Raw genomic sequence first — 23357 nt, 5'->3', positions numbered from 1 at the left:
GATACATTTGTGTGCTGATAATAGAGTTGAGGTATTTACCTGGAGATAAAGATGCAGGCTTTCCTGAATGGCAGACAGCAAAGCCACAGGCAGCTCCTTGTCCTGCTGGAGCACAGAATGTGGCAGCAGTAAGCAATCCACAATGCGAAACAAGAGTTGCTGTGCCTTGGAAGTAGCCAGTATCGGTGCACAGAACTTTACCAGACATCCTGTGGAAAAAAATTAAAAAAAAAAAAATCAAAAAATCCCAAAGCAATTTACAGTTAGGAAAAAAATTAAGAAAGCCTAAAGAGGCAATTATGTTAAATTAGATAATCTGAGAGTAGCAAGAGCAACTGAATTGTCTCACTCCCATGTACTCATTCCACGGTATCCCTTTAAAAAATCCCAGTCAAAACAACCCATAAGTCCATTTACAGTTCATCAAAATAAAATACTAAATTGATTCTACACATTACAATTAGGAGATTTTTGGCAAGTGAAGCTGCTTTAGGAAAAGTACAGCAATGCTAAAGAAAGGACGAGTCTCTTAGACTCTTGCAGAGTCTCTTAGTCTCCTGCAGAAAACACAACTAAACTTGATCCATAACCCTATTGCAAGCAGCACACATGCACTTAAACATTTACCTTGCTGTGTGCATTCATCCCTTTTACAGAGAAATGCTGCCTTTGCCTCCCCATCACATTTGTCTAACACCACTGTGGCAACACCACATCAGCAACTACTCACACAGCAATTCAGTGTTAGCAAAACATTAAATATCCTTCAAATTGCATTTAATTTCAGCAGATTAGGAAGAATGTGGGGCAGCCAACTCCATTAAACCAGCATGGTCTTCCCAGGTCTTTGTGGGCTATCAGCTCACAAACTGAGAGCCTCAGAGAACATCTTTCTTGTTTTCAGCAGGATAACATATCACTTGCTCAGCTTTGAGCCAGTTTTAAGATTGTTCTTTTGATTTGCAAAAAAAAAAAAAAAAAAAAAAGAGCAAAAAGGTGTTTGGAGAAACATCTTTATTGCAGGCGAGGTGTAATTTTTCTTGAAAAAATAACTCTATTCAGAAGTGTTAATACTCAAAATACACATTAAATAAAACAAGATTCTTAGGTAGTAGTTTCCACAGACATTTGACATTTTCACCTTTACATTTAATTAGAGGCAATAAAAGGTCTGCTGGGTTAAAAATACAGGAATAACCCAAGGAAACATGTTTCAGACTTTGAAAATAATGGAAAATCAAAAGTAGGCTGTTACAAGATATTATTAATCTATAAAAGTCATTCATTATCATCTCTAAAAACAATGTAAAACAACATTAATCTTGTGGAGTGAAAGAAAACATACTGATCAATCATAGAGAAAGAGAAAGATCACCTAACAATACTTCTAATAATGTTGTCTAAGATTCCTGCTTTAAAAGAAACATGGTCATTCCAGTTAAAAGTACTTCTTCTATTATCACTGCAGTGATGTATGGGACAGAACAAGACACAATCTGACTACAGACAGGAGGTGTTTAGATTTGTTAAATTTCGGGCTTTGTCCTTATAATTTAACAATCCCACAGAATGTGAAGCAGTGATCGAAATACCCTTGAATATTTTCTTTTAAACCTTCTTTATGTTTCCTTAAATAAAAAGAAAGGACAATTTTTTGCACACAACAGTATGACTGAAGATTAATTGTTTCCTACTGCAAAGAACAAAAAGGACAATACCAATCTAAAAAGGAAAATACCAATCTAAAATTACTGTCCAAGGCTCCAACCCACATCTGGATACCTAAAAACATTTAATTTGATATACATTTTGTGTATCAAAGTATGCTGATCTCACCATAGAAAAGCAAAGTATTTTACAAAACTCTAATTCCAGAACATTTGATGCACCTTCTGCATCTCGGTCATGCTTTCTCTGTGCTCCTTATAATCATCATGTAAACTGTGTGTGCATACCTCTGTTTTAAGATACATAAAGTTTACTCTATTTTTAAAAGGTAAGTGGGTCAGACTAGCATATTCATTGATAATTAAAGCACTCTTTTCATCCTATCAGTGGTTCCACACTTAATGAAAAAATGCTAGAATTGCATTTTAGTAAAGTACAGAGTGTATGTCAGAGAAACAGTTCCAAAAAGAAGCAAAGTACATACCTAAGCCAACTTGGCCTAACATAACTCCACTATGTGCCATGTAGTCATAATTCTGCTTATCACAGAATATCCTGAGCTGGAAGGGACCCACAGGGATCACCAAGTCCAACTTCCAGCCCTGCACAGGACACCCCCAAGAGTCACACCACATACCTGAGAGCATTGCTCCTGTCAGGCTTCCACATGCTTCTGTCAGGCTTGGTGCTGTGACCATTTCCCTGGGGAGGCTGTTCAGTGCCCAACCACCCACTGGGGGAAACACCTTTTCCTAAACATGATTTTAAATTCTACCCTACCCCTCCACATTGGCCCTTACAAAATCTGCCTACAGTTTGCTGAATTCTATGACTCCTTGGCTACATTTCCATTTCTACTTTAACTATACAATGATTGAAAAAAATAATTTAAATAAGTGATTACTCCAGTGTTTTCTCTGGTGAGCTAGGCTATTCCCCATAACTTGGATACCTAACATTAAAGCTGCATGTTATCTCAATCCATGTGATTCAAAACTTAGCATCTTTCAAGAATAGTATACCCAATAAGAAGGGTGTACACTTTTCTGTTCTATAGGAAAAACTCAGAGCTCATCATTTCTGTTTGAAATATCAGTGTGCAGAGGAAGGAAACAACAAAAGACCTCATACAAAAAGATCTCATGACCCTCTATGGGAAGAGCAGATCCACTGTGGGCATAAATTGCTGTAACTTCAGGAACTTCTATGACATACAACCATCCTCACTACAGCTAAATAGCCAGAAACCAACTCTTGTCACAGTTCTTGGGCTTGTTTAGGTAAAACAGTTGGTTTTCAGTAATGAAAGACATGAAAACATCTTACTTTTGAAAATACTGATTTGCAGGAGTAATAAAAAAACCCCACAAACAAAAGCCACAAGGAGGTTAGACATCAGGATCTAGAGAAAATCTGGAAAAAAAGATCTAACTGCAGCATCTTGGTGCTTTCTTTTTTAAAATATTAAATAGTATAGAGGAAATATATATGTGGATAGTACAGAGGGGAAAAAATAGTATTAAAAGTTTGTTTTACTAATTCCTTGAAACTATTTCCTAAAAGAAAAGAGGTTGTAAAATAATTACCTATGATCCAGTATGTAAGCTGCAGGCCTTCTGGAGGTCCTTTTGCCTTCAGATAAGGTTTTACATACTTTAATACATCACCTAAATACTCCAGAGTCTTTGCAACCATGGCAGATTTCTCAGGGAGTGTGTGAAGACCACTGTAAGTTTTACCAAGAGCCTAAGAAAACAAAAACATTCAAATAAATATAAATCAACTTACTAAGTCTCTCATGAGATTTTTGTGAGTAATTTGTTTTTCAGCACTCTAAACTTGATACATAGTCTCTTTTCACCAAAACTGTCCTATGAAACTAACACAGGGATAGATGTACAGTACCTTAATGAACTGGACAAGAGCATTTTTTGGGTCTTGCTTGAAAACCAACTCTCCAACATTTGCCTTTAAAAGAATGTTTTCTACTTCTGAGAGTTTAAAAATCAGTCTTGTCATTTCAGTCAGCTGCTCCATGTAGGCTTTTCCTGATTATTACAAGAGAGCATATCAGTAAATACAGTATACAGTTATGCTTTTAGATTTAATTTAGTCCCAAAATGATAAAGTGAAACATTATTTTAAAATGCCTAAACCACAAGTATCCAGTAACCAATTGCATCTCTCCAGACAAAGAACCTAAGTCCAAACCAGTAATTTTTCTGACATAAGTTGTAAGAGAATGAAGAGTATTAAGTATGGATAACCAAGTACTTCATTGTGCTGATGGGTTTGTTTTTTTTCAAAATCTGCAAAATGTGGATGAAAAATAGTGACTAGAAGATGTGTTCTACAGATAATTAGAACTGCAATGGTTTTAGAAGAAGTGATGAAGTATAGCTCTAAGAAAGCAAAACATCCAGTATAAAAACCAGGGAGAATTAATTGCAGCTAGATTCCACCCCCCCCCCCCCCCATTTTTTTCTTTTAGGCCATTCACAGCATGATTTCTGACTATTTACTTCAGATTTTCACTTTTTTTAGAGCAGTTTCTCCATGGGGGAAAAATAACTTGTCTCCTTGGGAGCAAGTTTTTATTCTTTGCTTCCAAGGAAACAAGCTCTTTTATCTTTGTTTGTGATAAATTTGTCATATGCAGAGCAGGCAAACTATCAATAAATAGCACAAGCAGTGTAAAGAAACACATTTTGTAATTAGGTAAAAGTAAAGGAATACAAACAAAAATACATTTTGTAATTAGCTGAAAATGTTTGCCAGCTTTGCAATATAGCCCTGTTACTGCAAACATGAGGGAAATGTGAGCACTTACCAACTGTTCTCTCAGCATCTGTCTTGGCCAAGGCGCCACTTGGTTGATCGAGGAACATTTGCAAAACGCAGCGAAACCACGAACGTACTGTCAGAGCTTCGTAGGATGTATAGCCCATGCTAGAAAAAGCTTCACACAGTGAACTGCGTAGGTAGAAGAGGAAGAAAAAAGGTAAGGAGATCTAATGAAAGTAGGCAGAAAGGTGACAGAGTGTCTCATTTGGCTGTAGATGCACATTTATACACATGTACATATGTTTTGGCTACAGAAAACGGAGGAAAATTCCCACAGTGAGAAATGCCTTGTTCTAACAACGGATTATTTCACTGTATTATCTACACTGACAATGTACAATGCTGGAAATATTTTATCTGACACTGCTTAAGCTGCTCCAGCCTTTTATATAAAGCCAGTCCAGGTGCCCCACACTACTCTGAAGTCTGCTTAGTTCTAACTACATTAAAGATGGAGAAGAGAAGGTCTGCTTTAGCAAATAAAGGTATGCCATGTTCAAAACAGATCAAAAAGGGAAACATAAAAAGGGCATCTTGGAGATGAGAAAGGATACTGCCCTACTTGGCAGTACACTTACAGACATATTCACTTAGGTATGTATACACACACAAGTATATACATTCCCACACAAACTTGCCATATATACTTTCAAACACTTGCTACCATCCTCCCAGTCAGGTGTCAGAGCAGAGTCACTCGATGCACAATCCCTGTACTCTGCTCTTCTCTATTCCCAACGTTTTACATGCCTCACTATCATGAAGAGCTACTGCAGTCATTTTTCCCAAGCATATCAGCCTCACATCATTAATTCTGCAGAAACTCCTTGCTAAAAGACAGCAGGTGTGTTCTGCACTCTGTTCCCAATTACTATCAAATGAGCTGCATGTGTGCTTCACATCAGTGAAATTTCTTGAAAATAGTTACAACTTTTGTTTGAGAGACTTCCTCCCTGGTCAGTCCTAGATGCTTCAACTTTAACAAAAAATGCTAGTATTCTTTCTTGATATATGTACAGGTAAATCTACTTATTTTCTACTGATTTTCACTCATCTTGCAATAGAATGTCAACACAGGTCCAAATAGAAACCGAAATGGATTCTGCTTCTCACTAAACAACAATAATAAAGTTGGGGTTTTTTTCTGCTTCACTTATTTAAAACCAGTGACAACTGTATATTTTGTCTGAACATCCCTGCTGAAGTACATCTCACAAAAAAAGTAAGGAGACTAAAGGAAAGCAAAAAAAAAAAAAAAATAGCATGAATTCCAGGTCCAAAAGAGAAAAAAATAGGATGCCCATGGACTTCATGCTCCTTGCAGTAATGCATAAACAAGTTCAGTCTCAAGTAATCTTGATGTACACAGCTAGTCTACGTGGTCCCAAAGGCTCACTAAACCCCTTTCTGTTGTAGTCTCCCTCCTGTTTCTCTTGCTTGCTGGTAGGTGGGGGACTTAGGCATCTTCCTAGAACTGAGAGGAATATGCTCTTAAGCCTTAGAAAGGAAAGAACAATAACTACCTACTAGAAGCACGGCCAAGTGGTCCTTTCAGAACACTGAGCTTATTCATATGCTCAGAGTTAGTTTAGACAGGTTATAATTCTATCATACACTACACAACATGCTTCTGGAGAGGAAATTTTAGCCTCTGCTGGAGAAGAAATTCCAAAGCTCATGCATATGTTGCCAGAGCGTTCAGGGTATAACAGTATTGCAAACAAAAGAATCTTTTTTCCTTTTTAACTGAGAATGTGTGATGTAAAAATTATCAGAGCACAGTAACCATGAAGTCTTAAGATCCCAGCACTCAGATACTTTGATAACTTTTGCTCTACAGCTGCCCAAGGTAAATAAGTACATGAATCATGCTACAAAAAAAGTGCTTTCAAGACAAAAAAAGTGTTTCAAGTATTATATCTCTATATTCTACCAAGAATGTCTGACTTAATGAATCTGAGCCAGGATAACAATGTATCTTTGTATACATTTTTAACAATATGTCAGATGCTTAATGAATATTGCTAACAAATACTTACATAACTGCTTTCTATCACTCACTTCAGTATTTACTGGGGGAATTAGTAATTAACCTTAAGCACCTAAATAATACCAAAACTCAAGTTTAGGAATCAAAATGTTTTTCTTGATTTCACCCAAAGAGCAATGAAATTCAAAATTATAAAATTCAAATTATAAAAGGAATTTATGTGCCTAACTCTTATTTCATTCAGCACATAGTAGTTATCTGCAACCTTGAATGAAACTCACCCTGTAAAAATCATAGAAGAGAAATATAGCAGAGGACTGAACACTCCTTTCCCAAGTTCTAAACTGACACACAAGGAACTAAATTCAACCTCTTCTAACACCTCCCTGCAAGAAGGCCATAGCCTCATCTGTGTCAATCACACTTAAATAATCTTTACCATATCCTGATTTACAGTTACTGTCCTTAGTACACTATGTACCTTAAAAATGTGCATTTTTCACTTTCAAATACAGTCCGAAACAGAAATATTCCCTCTTTCTCTCTCATTTCTCACCTCCCCTGCTTCCAAAACCTGATTCAGAAGCAGGCAAGGCGGGCAAAAAAAAGCACACCACAAAAACAACCACCACCCATCCATCTTAGGTTCACAGAGGCTTACTTAGTGAAAATAAAATTTCTCAAGTATATAAGAATTGGACTGGATTGGCCTGGGTAATCTGCACTAGCTGACCTTCTTTGAGAAGATGTAAAAAATCTGGACCATTTTAATGAAACATTACAGTCTGAAGCAAGATTTTCCACAAGTCTGATGAAGCATGAAAAGGTACTGGAAGAACAGGTAGTTGCAATTTTTCACCTATTTTGAATTAGATGACTTAGATATCTTGACACCAGCTGAGGCCACACCATGTCATCCCATCCAAACAGCCGCATCATCGACAGAACAGGCTGTGGCTGGAGATCTGACAGGGCTTTGCTGGGTATATCCAAAGCTAAGAGAGTAAAACCTGTTTTTAAAAAGAGAAAAACAAGGCACCATGTTAATAATTTCTCAGTATAATCCTCATTCCACTAAAAAGTACTGAATATTAATTACAGTTAATAATGTGCAGTCTGGAAGTACCAGAAATCTCAATTAGAAGTGGGCAACTGTTCTAACAGAGAGTGTTTGTACCCACATTAAAAATGTAGTCTTTATCCCAAGCAGTTTGTAAGTCATCAAGATACACTGGCTGCAAAGGAGAAAAAATGGATCCAAACATATGCAATTTTAAATAGATTCACAAAACCACAGTTTATAAATCCTGAAGGCACAGTTTTACCACCTCTGCAATAAAAAACATCTTGAAACTCGCTTTTTTGTCTTCCTGACTTCCTTTTCTTACCTCCATCCACTACATCCTGCCCTGTACACATAAGTATTACTGTGCTTTACAGGGTTGAGTTTTATTTATTTGTTTTGCTGGTTTTACACACTTCTCACAGTGAAAAACTGTATCTGGAAAGAATTCACTCAGTAAAAGCTGGTACCTTTCTTTTTTAAGAATAGACTTTAATGTATCAAAAGTTACCATATAAATGAAGCACTACACAAAAATTTACTCTTGAAAAGGATCTCCATATAACAATTGCATATCTAGAAACTGGGGCATTACTTTGTGCAGAATTTTGTTAATGAAGCATAACCTTTTGCTGTTTCTGTTAGGTCTATGGTAGAATTTGTATCCAACACTACCAGAATGAAAAATACAGCACATTATTAATATTGCAAATGACAAGTGCATTAAAAGTCAGAAATTAAATGTAATCTTAAATGCTGAGCAGTTATTAGATTATAGGAAATGAGAGGCATTAAGTGAGTCTTGGACTGACTTTGAAAGGCAATGATAAAGGGGCTCACTAGTTTCAAAATTCTCCAATTCAATTTAAACACAACATTTAAATAAATATAAACCTGTATGCATTGATAAACTGACTTTGAATTAGAAGGAAAGGCTAGTTTTCAGAAATAACAATGAAATTATTTTAATTAATAGTACGGAGACAGACTATCTTAAGCCATGAAGGACTTCCCACTTCCTTATGTGCCTCAGAATAAACAAGAAGGTCATACAGAATCCCCACTTTGCCTTAGGTGAGGAAACAATTTGTGCCAGCGTTCTTCCAGATTATCACCTCGTTTCTGCAGCATTAGCCACAATATAGGCTGGGGAGAAATGGGAGGCAGAACAGCAATGTGAGGCCAGGCTGTTTGCCTGGCAGGGGGAGCAGGAGAGCTGTGACAGCTGCTCTCTCTCTCCTCTGGGCTGCAACCTTAAGGCAAGAATCAAACAGCGTGGGAAAGGTTTGCCTGTCTCTCTAGTGCTACCTAACACATTTCTATAAAGCAGGTCACAACTGCACTCCCCTCCTTCTCAGAGGAGTTTATAATAGCTTGCTGCACTTGCTATTTCACTGAGCTAATATAGAATAAAAAAAGCTATGTCACTGTAGGAAATGAATGAAAGTTTTGACATTAACAACCTCTTCCTTTGATTTGTATTGCTGTTTCTCACACGTTTCAGCGGTGTGAGACCACTACTGTTGCACACTGCCTCTTTCATTAATGCTACCTCCTAACTACCACAGAGCTGCTTCAAATGAAGGGTCTTTTAGCTTTTCTATTACCAACTCAGTACTCCTGAGCTTGTAACTTTATCTAATTCATATCATGATGGGAAAAAATATTTTATGCTCCACTCCTCTGAATTTTAGTTAACTGGATACAAGATTTCATTGTAACTACAGAATACAATGTTAGCTACTGATGTTAAAGATCAAACTGAGATATCTTTCTATTCACTGCCAAGTCGACTCGTTGCATGTAGAGTTCACACACATATGGAATGCTGTATTTCAAGATTAAAAGCCTTCAGTCTAAAGCAAGACAAATAATTAGAATGAATTATGAAATAGTTTTATGACCATGAACATAAGGGTTTGGCAAAAAGCAACAGTCAAGTAAGCAACCTTTTAAAAATTGCCTTCAAATGAAAAATATTTTTAAAAATTTAGTTTGAATCTCAACCATTATGAACAGTTCAACACAAACTTCTACAAAAACAGATAAATTCTAGATATCATGAAAAACAGTACTCTTATTTATATTGTATAACACTTACATGTTGATTATAGTCTGTGAATAGTAGTGAAAAAGAAGTCAGGCTTGTGTAGCTTCAAACCCGTTTGGAGTTCTCAATGTGTTTGTATCCTATTAAGCAATTCAACACTACAATATTTCTTTGTGCCAAAACATTTAGAACAGATTCTACTTTGTGTATTTACACATACTTAAGTTCCTACATGGAAGGAAAAATATCCCAAAATATAAACTCCTTGAAAGTTGGTGACCCAGAGAATAGCACCAAATGCAGTAGGTCGCAGGGAGGGTCAGTGCTAACCTGCAGCTGTATCAGCAAGCTGTGGGGAAGGTGGCGTCTGTGACATTCTCTGGCTCTTCAAGTAGGGAAAGAAATTTCTCCAGAGAGCACTGGCGACAGCAAGGTGGTGCTCTTTAGCCACTAATGGAAGCTGTGCATCTGGGGCTGTGTTTCCCAGTTGAAGTCCCTGGCTTACACGTTCATGCACGCTCCTAGGGAGAAACAAAAACAATGTTTACGTTCAATAAATGAAAAATTCACATCTTTTTAAAACGCATTTACAACTACTTTAAACCGTAGAGCCTGAGAACTGAAGGATCATTTTGAGCAATTAAAACCTTTATGCAAAGGCATTATGCATACCAGTTATTTGATGGATGAATGATGGCATATTAAGCACCATAAAGTTAATGTTAATTACTAATGTCAACCATTAATTATATGCTTTTTAATATGTCAGATCAAAATGAGAAATTGGCAGCTTTAAAATGAATATCTGCATTTTGCAACTGCTAGCATGACAAGCAAGTCTGCTTCCAATCCAAAGACAGGTGCTTCTTTAAAATTTTTGTCACTAGAATTTTTAGGATAGAGCTGTGTACAGAAAATAATAGCAAATGATTTTGATCAATTGCAAAGCTTCCTTCTGAAATCTACTTCTCACTTGTAAAATCTCACTAGGCACAGATTTAGATAAAAGATTCATTTTATCCTGATGCACGGCAGACAATTAGGTTTGACAGCAATGCCCACAGCTTTGTTAGTACAGTAAAGACAAAAGTTACCACTACACATAACTCCCGTCTCTTCCTCAGACAATGTGGCATGAATTCAATAACGCACTCAATTTTCTTTGATTCTTCTAGTACCATTCCTGCTACTTAATCTAATTTGGAAGTTGTGACTTTCTAGAGGTTTAATAGAGATATGTCTGCAGGGAATCAATGTTCTCAGAGAAATGGGGAGGGGGGACATTAATAAATTTGTCTGGTAGAGCAGGATAGGAAGCATTACAGTACTGGGCTGATCAACTAAATAACATGCTTATTAAAAACAATCTGCAGGAACGCACTATCATTCCTGTTCCTATTTATCTTCTGGTCAACCCAATTGAGATTGTGCATTAAAGCACAGGCAGCATTATTACATTTGCTTTATTAAATTCTATAAACAGCACTGTAAAGTCAGAGTCAAGATATTTATAAGATAATGGCAAACCGCAGAGGTATCAAGAATTGCCTTAACACTAACATTTCTAGACTACAATGTTGTTTCTTTTTAGCTGCCATTCTCACAATAGCAACTGTTTGAAAAAAATCTTCCCCTAGATCTTTATTTTATGCTTACCCGAATTTGAAATAAACCAAAACAAAAATAGAAAAAACTCCAGCTCCTAGTTCCCTTCTGGGAACAGGGGAAAATTATGAAAGAATTACACAACTCACAGCACTCATTAGGACATCTGAAATGGAATAATTTTAAATAAAGAGTAGGTTGGCTGCAAGGCCTTCCCGTACTATGGTTGATATTAGGAGCGCATCTCATTATATCAAATTAGTATCCAAAAATTCTGCCCAACACATAATTTAAAACATAAAACACACTGGCTGTCAAAGGTAACGATACCTTATGCCTGCCTGCAGGCATTCATTAGTTTCAATAGGACAGACAGAGAGAATTGAGTACCAGCTACTTTTCGAATGGCTACATTTAACCGACAAGGAAAGGTATGCAGCATTAGGAGGAATCAAGGATTTCTTTGAGAGATGGCATGAGTCCAAACACAGGAACAGAAGCCAGGAATTCTAAACCCAACATTTATTCCCTCTGTGGCTTCACATAAATCATACAGCCTTTGTTAGCCTCAGTTTCCCAGCCATGATATTTGGATAGTGAGACAGCTTACCCTTTAAGGATGCTGTGAAAACAATCAATGCTTAGAAACTGAGGATTATATTCAGTATGTCAGTTGGTATTCCTATTTACAAGGCATATTCTCCAAGTCAACATGAACTCAAATAGAAGTGAGATTAGCATAAAAAGTCAAGCAACACTTCTTTGGGAGCATCCCCTTGTTAAAAAAAGGACAAAGAAAAGGGTGTAGAAATAGTGAGGTCTAGAGGTCAAACCATGAAAATGTAAAAGCAAGGCTAAAGAAACAAGCAAAAAATTATTTTTGCCTATTACTAAAAGAAAAAGTTTAACAGTAAAAACAAAGGACTTTTCTGTTCTATTTTGTTAGGAAAGGAAAGCATGATGCCTCATAATGCAGAGAATAAAACTTCTGGGACCAAATTCTGCCCTACTTACATCCAGACTACGCTGTGAAATTGCACAAAGACCTTTTTCTCTCCTCTAAATTGCCTCTCCAAAGACGGGTGCCTTGCATCTCCTTTAGCCATCTATGCAAAGTAGAAGGGTGTACAGACTTCCAAAGTAAGGTAATATATCTCTGTGTCAGTGGAAGGGCAACACGTACAAATCAGTATTTATGTTTATTCATAGTAACCTACACAAATGCTTACAATAAGGTAAATGCTTAGAATCGATGGGTCATCAATATATGCTGCAGCTAATGTTGCCAGCTGCTTCTACCAAGTACATTTTTTAACTCTACAAAAATATGAATAATTGCAATTTTACTTTTTATTCAGGTTTCTACATTTTTCTAACACTAGACAAGCATACCATCAAACATCACTCCGTTTCTAAAATTTTATACATTTAATTTTCCATTCTGTTAAGAAATCTGGATCCACCAGTTGCCTCATTACATTGGTTACAACTTGGTGTGGTTTTTACTTTTAAATAATGAATTTCCTATTTCTGTAAAAAGAGATATGGAGTTGTGGTTTTTTTTTTTTCATTTTGCCATCGGATCAAATAAACCCTGGGCTTATTAAACAAGGGAATGTTTGTACTACCTGAATGAGGATTGTGCTGGATGTGTAGATAACATAGTAGCATACAGGATTATTTTCTATATCCTACACCTAGGGTAAGGAATCGCAGCCATTTATCAGAATGCAGATTTTGTAACCATAAAATATGCCCTTGCAAGCCTGCATTACTAAAACAAAGCCAAACTTTAGGTCAAGCCAGAACAGTAAAACACAAAATTAATCAGCCTGCCTATATAATGGAAACTTCCAAGTCACTCCTAGTCTATAATCTGCACTGAATGCATATTAGCATCCAGACTTAATGCAATGTCATTTAATTTGATCTACAAGGGTTCAGAACTCCCCAACATGAGAGAAGACCTCTCTCCTACCAGCATTGCCAGGGGCTACCACCCTCAGGGTCTCACAGGCTATGAATGCAGATACTGGTTTCTTCACAGACAGTATTCCCAACTCCTCAACTCCCAGTCCAAGCCAGGCCAGCCACAGCATCTACAAATTTCAGCTGCCCAGCACAGCCAAGATTAAGCTCAAGAAAGTCTTTTTAAAGGACCTGAATGACCTTTTGATGTTGAAACAAATAAATAATTAAAACACACCACCTGAAGGACCAACACGCTTGGATAAAACTAGGGACATTGGGAAGAGATATAGGAGTATTTCTAAAATAGTAAATGGTTTTGATGTATAGAATTTCAACTACAATCATCAGTTATTTCCAGAAAAACTCAGGCAAAGTGAAAAGAAGCAAAGCACCATCACAGTCAGATTCAAAGAGATCTAAGTGCTTTGTGCCCTTTGAAAATCAATGGCACTTGCACAATACTTAAATTTGGAGATTTCCCTTCCAAATATTCTCCCTCTTTTTATATCATTAAGATTATCAACACAGAATCACAGAATTGTTTTGGTTGGAAGGGACATTAAAGATGACCTAGTTCCCACACCCCTGCCATGGACAGGGACACCTCCTACTAGACCAGGTTGCTCAAAGCCCCATCCAACCTGGCCTTAAACACTTGTGGGTCATCCACAACTTTTCTGGGCAACCTTTGCCTCTCACCGTCCCCACAGTAAAGAATTTATTCCTAATATCTAACATAAACTTCCCCTTTTTAAGTTTGTACCCATTACTCCTTGTCCTGTCACTATAGTTCCAGACACACAGTCCCTCCCTGGCTTCCCAGTAGGCTCCTTCAAATGCTGCAAGGTTGCCATGAGATCTCCACACAACCTTCTCTTCTCCAGGCTGAACAGCCCCAACTTTCTCAGCCTCTCTTCATGGGGAAGGTGCTCCAGTCCTCTTGTCAACTTCAAGGCCTCCTCTGGCCTTGCTCCAACAGGTCTATATCTGTCCTCTGCTCAGGTCTCCAGATGATGCCATGACTGACACCTCAACTAGGGCTTAGGGGGTCTGGGGGCAGAGCAGGGCACTGCCTCGTCTTTAGCAAAGCCCAGCCTGCCCCTCTCACCAGACACAGACACCAGCATTCCAATGTTTCCAATGAAACATTCAGTCTCTGATGATCAGCACACTCAGCTTTTAGCAACCAAATGGTATTTAGCAAATAGTATTGCAGAGTTACTTAAAAACTACTCATCCAACTTCACATTCTTCAAATGCCGTAAAACATCAACACTTCTTTAATACCTCTACTGATTTCTTCCTGTCATACTACCAGAACTGCTGTTTACGGTGAAGGTTTCAGCAGAAGCCACACACATTTCCAGCAACCAAATCTACCCAAGATTAAGCTGAAAAAGGTCCTTGAGTGCCCTCTGCATGCCTTTGAAAACAATCCAGTATGAGTATTCAACTAGTTAACTATTATGCCATTTAATTACATGTTACAGAAAATTGCATCTAGAGCACTTATTTCATTGATCCCTATGGATACCAACTCCCATGTTGACAAACTCACTGTTCAATTTCTACTTAGTAATTTGTTCATAGGCATTTATTTACCTGTTGTCTGTGTGTCAAATATGGAGTTGACACCCGATACATGTAACATTTCTGAATCATAACACTTACAATACCCTAAAATATAATACAAAGTGTAAAGGAAAATACATTCTTAGAGTGAATTAAATACTTTTATACAGGATTTTTTAAACGTTAAAAAAGAGAAGCTAGTTTCAGTCTGGACTGTAGTATTGGCATTCACAACGGCAAGACCAAAATGGTTTCAATGCAGTATCATAGCAGTGTGCCAAGATACAAATAACAAACTGCATGATCCTACCTTTATTACAAATGCGGATTCATGCAAAAGAAATGGATCTGGATTCCCAGAAATGGCACACTAGCTGCATGGTGGTGCAGCTTAGAGAGTGAGGCAAATCCCAGATGCAGGCTGCAGGCATCACATGGTAAAGGCTTTTGGCATTCTGGTCACTGGTGAATGATTGTGACCACCTGACCTAACATGTGGAAAGGTGAACCTCCTTTCTCTTGGCCCCAGTCATGAATGCAGGTGTGCCGAGTGGCAGAGCTCCACACTGAACTCCTGGTTATCAGCATGTTTAGTAAGGGCACTGACAGCGTGCTTACAAGAATTTTATGTGCTAGAACATCTACTTTATGGCCTCAAAGTGCCTAAGCTGGATGCTAAACAGCTAAGGCCTGTGAAAACAGCCCTAATGTCTCTGGGCACACGTTTTGGTACCTAGGGAAGTTGGGTGCTTAAAACGGAGTCACCTACACACTGTCAGACACTTCCACATTCAGTCTGTATCAATGAGACACGCATGAAGGAAGGTGACTAAATTCTACCCAAGTCTAATTCAAACACCCAAGCCTTCTTTTAAATCTGTTTCCAAGCTCTCTGGGATACAATTTCTTTTCTATATCCCTTTATATAGCACCCAGTATATTGAGACTGGTATGACTACAGTAGGAACTCTCAAAGTGCACAGAATTTTCACTCATTTTCATGGAATTAAAAACTACATTTCAAAAAGCTAGGCAAGATGAGAAACTTAAGACCAAAAAAAATTTTCCCAGCCATTAAAAGAAACATTTGGAAAAAGATCCCACAGCTTATAAGTGTCAGCACAGCGTAAGCCATAATAATAGCATCAGAACCATCACAGAGCTGTACTGCTGTACTGCAGATTGTATAAGCAGAACTGGAAAAATCATGACACAGTATTATCAAACATCAACATGCCTCTATCAGCTCAGTATTCATTAAATGATATTTTAGTGTTCTCCTTTCATTTTAATTTGCTTCAATAGACCATGTGTTTAATTGTTTACTCAAAAAAGGATGTCCGAATAACATGCCTAGTTATGAATGTGTATGATGATTACTGACTGGTGCAATGGGGTAGGGCAGGGTAGCCTAGCAAGGGAAGAGGGATGTTTCTCAGACCTCTAATATGCAAGATTTTTATCAAATGCTTAAATTCACCCATGGTGCTTAAGTTCTTTTTAGCAGACTTGCACAACACCATAAATGTCAGTGTTACAGCATGCCCTCATCAGGCACAACATGAAGCATACACCAAATGATGTGTCTTAGATATTGGGTGAGATCCAAAGGGATACAAGGATGAAATGGTTAAAAAGCAGGGCACAAACAGATATGAGACTCCTGAATAACAATTCCCAAACTGTTCACTTAGATCACCCTCTTTTGACTAGAAAGTTCCCTAGGTGCTTACAACTGATCTACACAAAAGCTGAGCACCTAACTCACAATCTCTGTCTACTGGAGCCCAGAAATTTGACCATGACTAATCCACACCAAAAAAGAGCAGGTTGCATAAGGTGCAGCAGTAGCTACTTGCATTTTCAAACACAGAATACACTTTTTTTAATGTAAAAACCAATGAATCACAGCACCAGAGTGGAGGGCACCAGGGTCCAGTTTTGACACTGTGCTGGGACTCAGGCTCTGGTCTTGATTGTGAGTTCATTATTAACTAGTAGGAACTAGTTACTGAATAAAAATGTGAAATCCCAGAATGAGGAATGGAGCCCATGACACTCCTCTCTCCCAACATTACATACTAATCACTAGGGAGCAGATATTTAATCATTCCAGCTGCTGCCTGTGATTTAAATGGCTATCAAACAACAAAATAAAACCCCAAGACACTTAAGCATACATCTTCAGCAGTGGGGCTCTACAAGTGGTTCCAAACACACAGATTTCTGTTTTCATGACACTAAATCAGATGTCTCTAGGCTCACCAGACATGCGCTGGATTCAATCCTTTAAATTTTCTGTAGGTTAACAGGAGACAAAATCCCAGAGAGGAAGCAATAGTGGTTTGCTGTACAAGACACACATGCTGCATGTGTCAAACAAGCTGCTGGTGAGCTGGACCTGTTACTGTAGGCAATCAGACTACTGTATCTTGGAAGACCCCTGCAGCATGTGAGAGCAGGATTCTTCCAAGTGCTGGCAACACCTAAGCTCAGCTGAACAGAGCTGTCAGGCAGGCAGATGCCCAGGAGTAAAAGATCAAAAGAGGCTAACATCATCACAATAGTGTAGGAAGAAATTGATGCACAGAAACTCCACCTGAATATGATGAAGAACTTCTGTACTGTACAAGTGACTGAGCACTGGGAACAGGTTGCCCAGAGAGGTTGTAGAGTCTCCCTCACTGGAGATATTCAAAAACTGTCTGGACACAATTCTGCCATGTGCTCTGGGATGACCCTGCCTGAGCAGGGAGGTTGGACCAGATGATCCACTGTGGTTCCTTCCAACCTGACCCATTCTGCAATTTCAATTACAGCAGCTTCTCTGTAAGCCTCCTCTGCAAACCTTAGTTAACCACTGCTAAAATATACTCCATCTTCCTCCATCCAAAAATCCCACTCAGACTGTTTTTTGGGTTTTTTTCCCACATCCACATCAGGAATACATCACCCCCAAACATGTTAAAACGTATTTTGCATTGTGTTCCCTTAATTGAAAAAATGCCTTTTAACAAAAAAAAAAGGCTACAGATCCTTTCAGTTTACCACACATCAATTGCTGCCTGAGTAGAAACAGATCACATACTCTTTCCTATTGAAGATACAGTAGGTTTAAATAGAGCCATTCCAGTCTTTTCATTGGTGGTATAAATCTTCAAATCTCAGTGGAAGAGCCTAGTATATTCCTATTGTTAGTGAATCATTGACAGAACAGACTCAACAGTTAAGAAGATTCTAATGTGACAATTTATATAAGCAGAGTAATTAAAGTATATTAGAAATCCAGATAATCTCTCCCAATCAAACCAATGAAGGGCAGCCCATGGGCATTCAAATTACACATTGCAATTTAGCTCAGGGTCACCTTCCCAAGTTAAATAATATCAACAGAAAATGCCTTAAACAAAACGATCCTTACGCATAACTAAACCTATTCAGGAAATTGCATAAAGCTCTTTGAAGATATAAATGTTTCAAGAACAGTTAACCACTTTAAACCACTACCTTTTTCCTTCTAGTGATTTGAAGACTGGGGCCAGATTTCATTTCTCAGACATTACTTGAAATAGTCACTAAAACATAGGGAACAGAAGAGAAAATGTATCAGATCCCTTTAAATGTTATAGTGATGTATGGCAGTAGTATTTTCTCACATTACCTGAGAGGGTGTTAAAATAGATGATGCAAGATGTTAGTAATTAAATAATTATACTATCAACAAATAGGGAACTAGTGCTTATGATTTTTTTTTTAATCTTCTTATAAGCAATTTTTTTTTACTGTTTGTTTCATGCATCTTCTGCAAATCACTCTATCGACTGCACAATTAAAAGCAATTGATGACATTACATTTTGACATAAAATTAAATCAAACCCAGTATACATAGCTTTCCAACTTAAAGGTTATATTAAAAAAAACCCAAGGCAAAGAAAAAACCCCCATAAAACATAACCAATGCAACTGATCCCATAATACGAAAAAATGGCAAATATACACTATTCAAATGTTAAGTCCAAGTTTCTAAATTTTTTCATACATAGCTTGACTGCTACTTCTTTAGAGAAATATAATTCAAGAAATGGAGCTCCTTGTCTGAAACTAATACAAAAGAATTTGCTAGATTTATGTTCTTCACTAAATTATTTAGATTTAAATGCAACAGAGCAAACAGTATGTACCACACCAAAAAAATTGAACTGCAAGTCTCAGGCTTTTAAGATAGCCATTTTTTCCACAGCAATTTTGAAACAATAACGTGCTTCGATATATAACCAGCAAAGTTCTCACTGATTAAATGATTTTCCCAATCAAGGAATCACTAAAAATGGCAAAAGCAACCATGACCTAATCCTCTTCAAAGTTTTAAAACTAAGCGTTCAGAGTAAGGGATGTGAGTTTGTCAAGCTGTAGCATTTCTGAACACAGCTATCCCTTGAAACTTTCATATTCTTTGAGAATTCACCTTCTGGACTTTTAGAAGGAAACAGCACATTGGTGTGACAAAGACTCAAAATCTAGGTGTAATTCATATTCTTTACTTTTTTTCTACTGGATGGCAGAAGTTGCACAAAGGCCAAAGTGGCATTAGCCTGAATATTCCTGCCCTTTACTGAAGAGCAGTAAAAGTTCCCAGGATATCACCTACAGACTTGGCAGAGACAAGAGAATAAAAAAAGAGGATGTTTTAAAACTCATGGAATTGCATGAAGAAATGTGGATACCCTTTAAAGAGGAAAATGGACACACAGCTAATGCTGTAGAATTTAACTAAGTAAGAAAGAAAAATAAAACACACAAAAAAATAAAACACACAAATGAAGTGTCAAGCAGAGCCAGTTCACCCTACTATACTATACTACTTCTTTTATTACATTCTTCCTGCAGTGAATTTTACCCCATGCACTTCCAGCAGAAGAGTGACCTGGAACATGCTATGAACAGCCTGTCCTGTCCTTCTGACTCTCATGCAGATTCTCAGTGAGATTTTCAATGATCCAGGCCAAAGAGATGACATAATCACGAGATCCAAATGAATATTGTCCTATAAACACTTGCAAGAACTTTCCACTGATTCCTTGATGGAAGTCTTACATATATGGAGAAATGGGTCTGCAGTCTACCTGAAACAATTCCTACTAAATTACAAGGAACAGCACGGATTTGGAAAAGAACTAGCATATGACATAATCATGGACAAAGAAAAGGAAATCAAACTTGGAATTCTTCTCTACTGACTGGATTCCATTTACTTTAAAGACATGCAGTGCAAGCGTCACCAAAATTCTGATTTTATAATGTGTAATATTGAAGATGGGGCAATAAGTTCCAATGATTTTTCTATGTATTTAACATCAGATTTTAGAGGAAAGCTGTTCGTTACTAGGTCTGCATTAATGTCAGATAGAAAATTTCAACGTATCTTCTGTCACTCCTTCAATCCACTGATTCATATATAATTTATGGATGGGGAACTTAATTACTCCAAAATGTTTTTGCGTATTTCTTTTAGAACACAAGTATCTTCCAAAAGTATTCACTGTTTTGTTATCAAACAGCATAACAGCCCCTTAGTTAACCACTAGTTCATTCATCAATAAATTGTTTTACCAATTTTTGAATGGCTAGGCTTGATGAGTATTCCCTGTTTATGCCTAAGTGAAGAAATATCCAAGGCAACAGTTGCAAGACTACACTAAAAACAAATTTTTAAAAATCAGAAAAATTATCTGCACATTGAGGGGTTCATCTCCTGATATCAAAGATTCTAATCTTCACTGGGATTGAAAGTGTTAATGCTGTGAATAAAAGGTTTTCAACTGCAACTGAATCATGTGAAGATTATCAATATAGCAGCAATGTACAAAGGTGCTCCAGCAAGGTTACAGAGTTTAATATAATCCTCTCTATAGCTAAGCACAGTAATAGAGAACCCTGCATTCACTGTGACAGCATGTTGTGTGCGCTCAGTAATACTTTTAAAATACACGGGGAGAACAAGAAATCCCCAACATCCTTACTATTCTCAAAGACAAAGTAAAGATATTAACAAGAACAGACACACAACCCTAAAACACAAAGGTACAGAAAAGCCAGACATTCAAAGCTGCAGAATGTTACTTAGCACTTTCTCCTTAACCCTTCTCAGTGGGTTTAACTGCATCACTGAAAAGACAAGTTGTTATGATCGTAATTTAAATGCAAGCAACAGAGCTCAAGCTTGCTTTGTCTAGGTCTGCTGGGGGGGAATATTACATCTGCCATAGCCACCCTAGCCAATTTGTGTTAGGGAGCTGTTTTCTTTGCCTAATCACATTTACAAAAGATAAGGTTGCAAGAGAAGCAAAGACAATATAACCTGTGTTAATTCAGTGCAACTAGTTCACATTTCATTTTGTGGAATACTGTTGGGAAAAACAGACAGCTGATTGGAGTCCAACTGCAATTTTCCTTCATTACCTTCACTGGTGTTCAGCCAAGTTAGCTTCTCCCCTGTACTGTGCAGGCATATGCTAAGATTGCAGTTTCCTTTGTGTCTGTAATGCAAAATACAAACTGGAGGACACAAACACACAAAGTGACCCTTTGCTGTCCCAAAATCTTAAGTCCTAGGAGAGAGTGTCCAGGTACTGATTTCAGCATAAGGGCTCAGCCATTCACAGATCTCAGCCAAGTAGTCTCTCCTAGATTCTGCACTATTCAAGGTACTGGGAATCATCTTGTTGCTTTGAACAGGTCCCTGCTCAGTTCTTTTGAAGAAACAACAGAAGAAGTAAAGAGATAAATGACATTTGGTTTCCCTAAGCAGACTTTCAGTAGAGGTCAGATTCAGAATTTTTTAATCCTCAGAAAGAACTAAGAGAAAAATAAAGAAAAAATTAACAAGATGCACTGAAATTTATATTATTCTAGGCTATTGTATTCCCCTTTTTAGTTCACACATACGCAAAAATCCCCACCTAAACTAAATTTAATGTTTATAAGTAATTGCCATTTAACAGAACTTAAAATAGCTTCATTTCAATTTTTAAAAGTCTTATTTTGAATAGAAATCTTTTGCAACATTACAATTACTTATCAGATCAAGACAAAATTCCCCAAAAAATTCCCTGTCACCTCACAAAAATTAGAGGTTAAAAGGAAAACACAAAACATACTCATTCACTATGGATGGGAAGGGGGAGGCTTACAGGAATCACTGGAAGTTCTATGATCATTACCATGAGACACTTCAGCCTTTGATTTTGAAGACTTTGTTAATTTGTTTGTTTAAAAATACAGTGGTCGTCTTTTATATAAAATATTTCTTAGAGAACAGAGAAACTGTAATTACATTTCTGTAACTTTAAGTTAAAAGTGACTCTTTTTTTTGGTAACAGATTTAATTTGGTTTCCAAACTACTTTATATTTGAAAGAACAAGGAATCCAGATCACTTCAGGTGTATTTATTCAAGTTCCGAGTTTATTAGGAACATAAATGCTAATATCTGCCACATAGGGAACAGCCAGTATTAGCTGTTAGGTATTTAGATGAAAACAACACATCACTGCTGGTACGATAATTCTTCCTTCTTGCCATCAGAGCAGGACAGTTACAGCCAAAGACTCGAGGGTCACGGCTAATAAGTTTAGCATCGTTTTTTTCCTGTTAAAGAGTACCTTCCTTCAAAATAATCCAAAGGAAGATCCACTCAACCCCATCAAAACCTTCTGAGTGACTGCCCATGACCAAGTCCAAATGACTTTTGAAAAGCTCAAAGCATGGAGACTCCACAATGCCCCTAGACAACCTGTACCAGTGCTCAGTCACCCTCACAGTAAAAAAACCCAAACAAATGTGTTTGCTGATGTTCAGAGGGATTCACCTCTGCCTCTGGTCTTGTCACCAAGCACCAATAATAGCCTGGCTCTGTCCTCTTTGCATCCTCCCATCAGATAGTTCTATTTATTGATAAAATCCCCCTGAGCTTTCTCCAAATCAGTCTGAGCAGCCCTGCCTCGCTCAGCCTCTCCTCACAGAAGAGATGCTCCAGTCCCAAAATCATCTTTGTAGCCCTTCACTGGACTCTCTCCAGTGTGTCCACATCTCTCTTGTATTGAGTTGCCCAAAACTGGACACAGCACTCCCAGCTGTGGCCTCACCGGTAATAAATAGAGGGGAAGGATCCCCTCCCTGAACCAGCTGGTAATGCTCTGTCTACTGCAGTACAGGATATCATCAAGGTTCTTGGTGGCAAGGGCACATTTCTTGCTGAAATCCCCAATGGAGGCATAAGGAGACCTTACACATCATTAGAAAATGACTCATACATGAATATAATTTATAGTAAGAATGAGAACGCCAGATTATCTGAGAAATTGAAATGTTGAAGTGAAAAACATGTGCTTTTTAAAGTCATGTTACTTCATAAACAGACAAACTGCAAATTGCCAATAGGTATCTTTCATAAAACCCTTCTGTTTGAGTAGAACTTCTAAAATTGATCCTCTAGACATTATGTGTTAAACAGGATTTCCATTTGTATTTTGTTTGTCAGTTGTTTGCATCTGTTTGCCTTTTTTTTTGGTTGTGCTTTGTGCATTTCTTATTCA

General features: G+C 37.5%; 1 protein-coding gene across 2 annotated transcripts in view; it reads right to left on the bottom strand.

The window, feature by feature from the left end:
* MMS22L (MMS22 like, DNA repair protein) overlaps positions 1–23357 on the bottom strand; it is a 90426-nt gene that overhangs the window by 14979 nt on the left and 52090 nt on the right. For both annotated transcript variants that reach the window (XM_085056297.1, XM_085056298.1), the window contains 6 exons: positions 9946–10136; positions 7362–7512; positions 4499–4641; positions 3574–3716; positions 3255–3414; positions 40–209 (listed from right to left, as the gene is read on the bottom strand). In XM_085056297.1, the coding sequence (XP_084912423.1) occupies positions 40–209; positions 3255–3414; positions 3574–3716; positions 4499–4641; positions 7362–7512; positions 9946–10136 (958 nt within the window). The remainder of the gene's footprint in view (positions 1–39; positions 210–3254; positions 3415–3573; positions 3717–4498; positions 4642–7361; positions 7513–9945; positions 10137–23357) is intronic.

The sequence above is a fragment of the Lichenostomus cassidix genome, chromosome 3, assembly GCF_008360975.1.
Source record: "Lichenostomus cassidix isolate B80296 chromosome 3, HeHo_3.0, whole genome shotgun sequence".
NCBI lineage: Eukaryota > Metazoa > Chordata > Aves > Passeriformes > Meliphagidae > Lichenostomus > Lichenostomus cassidix.
The sequence above is the reverse complement of the archived record's forward strand: the minus strand, read 5'-3'. Positions and strand labels throughout refer to the sequence as shown.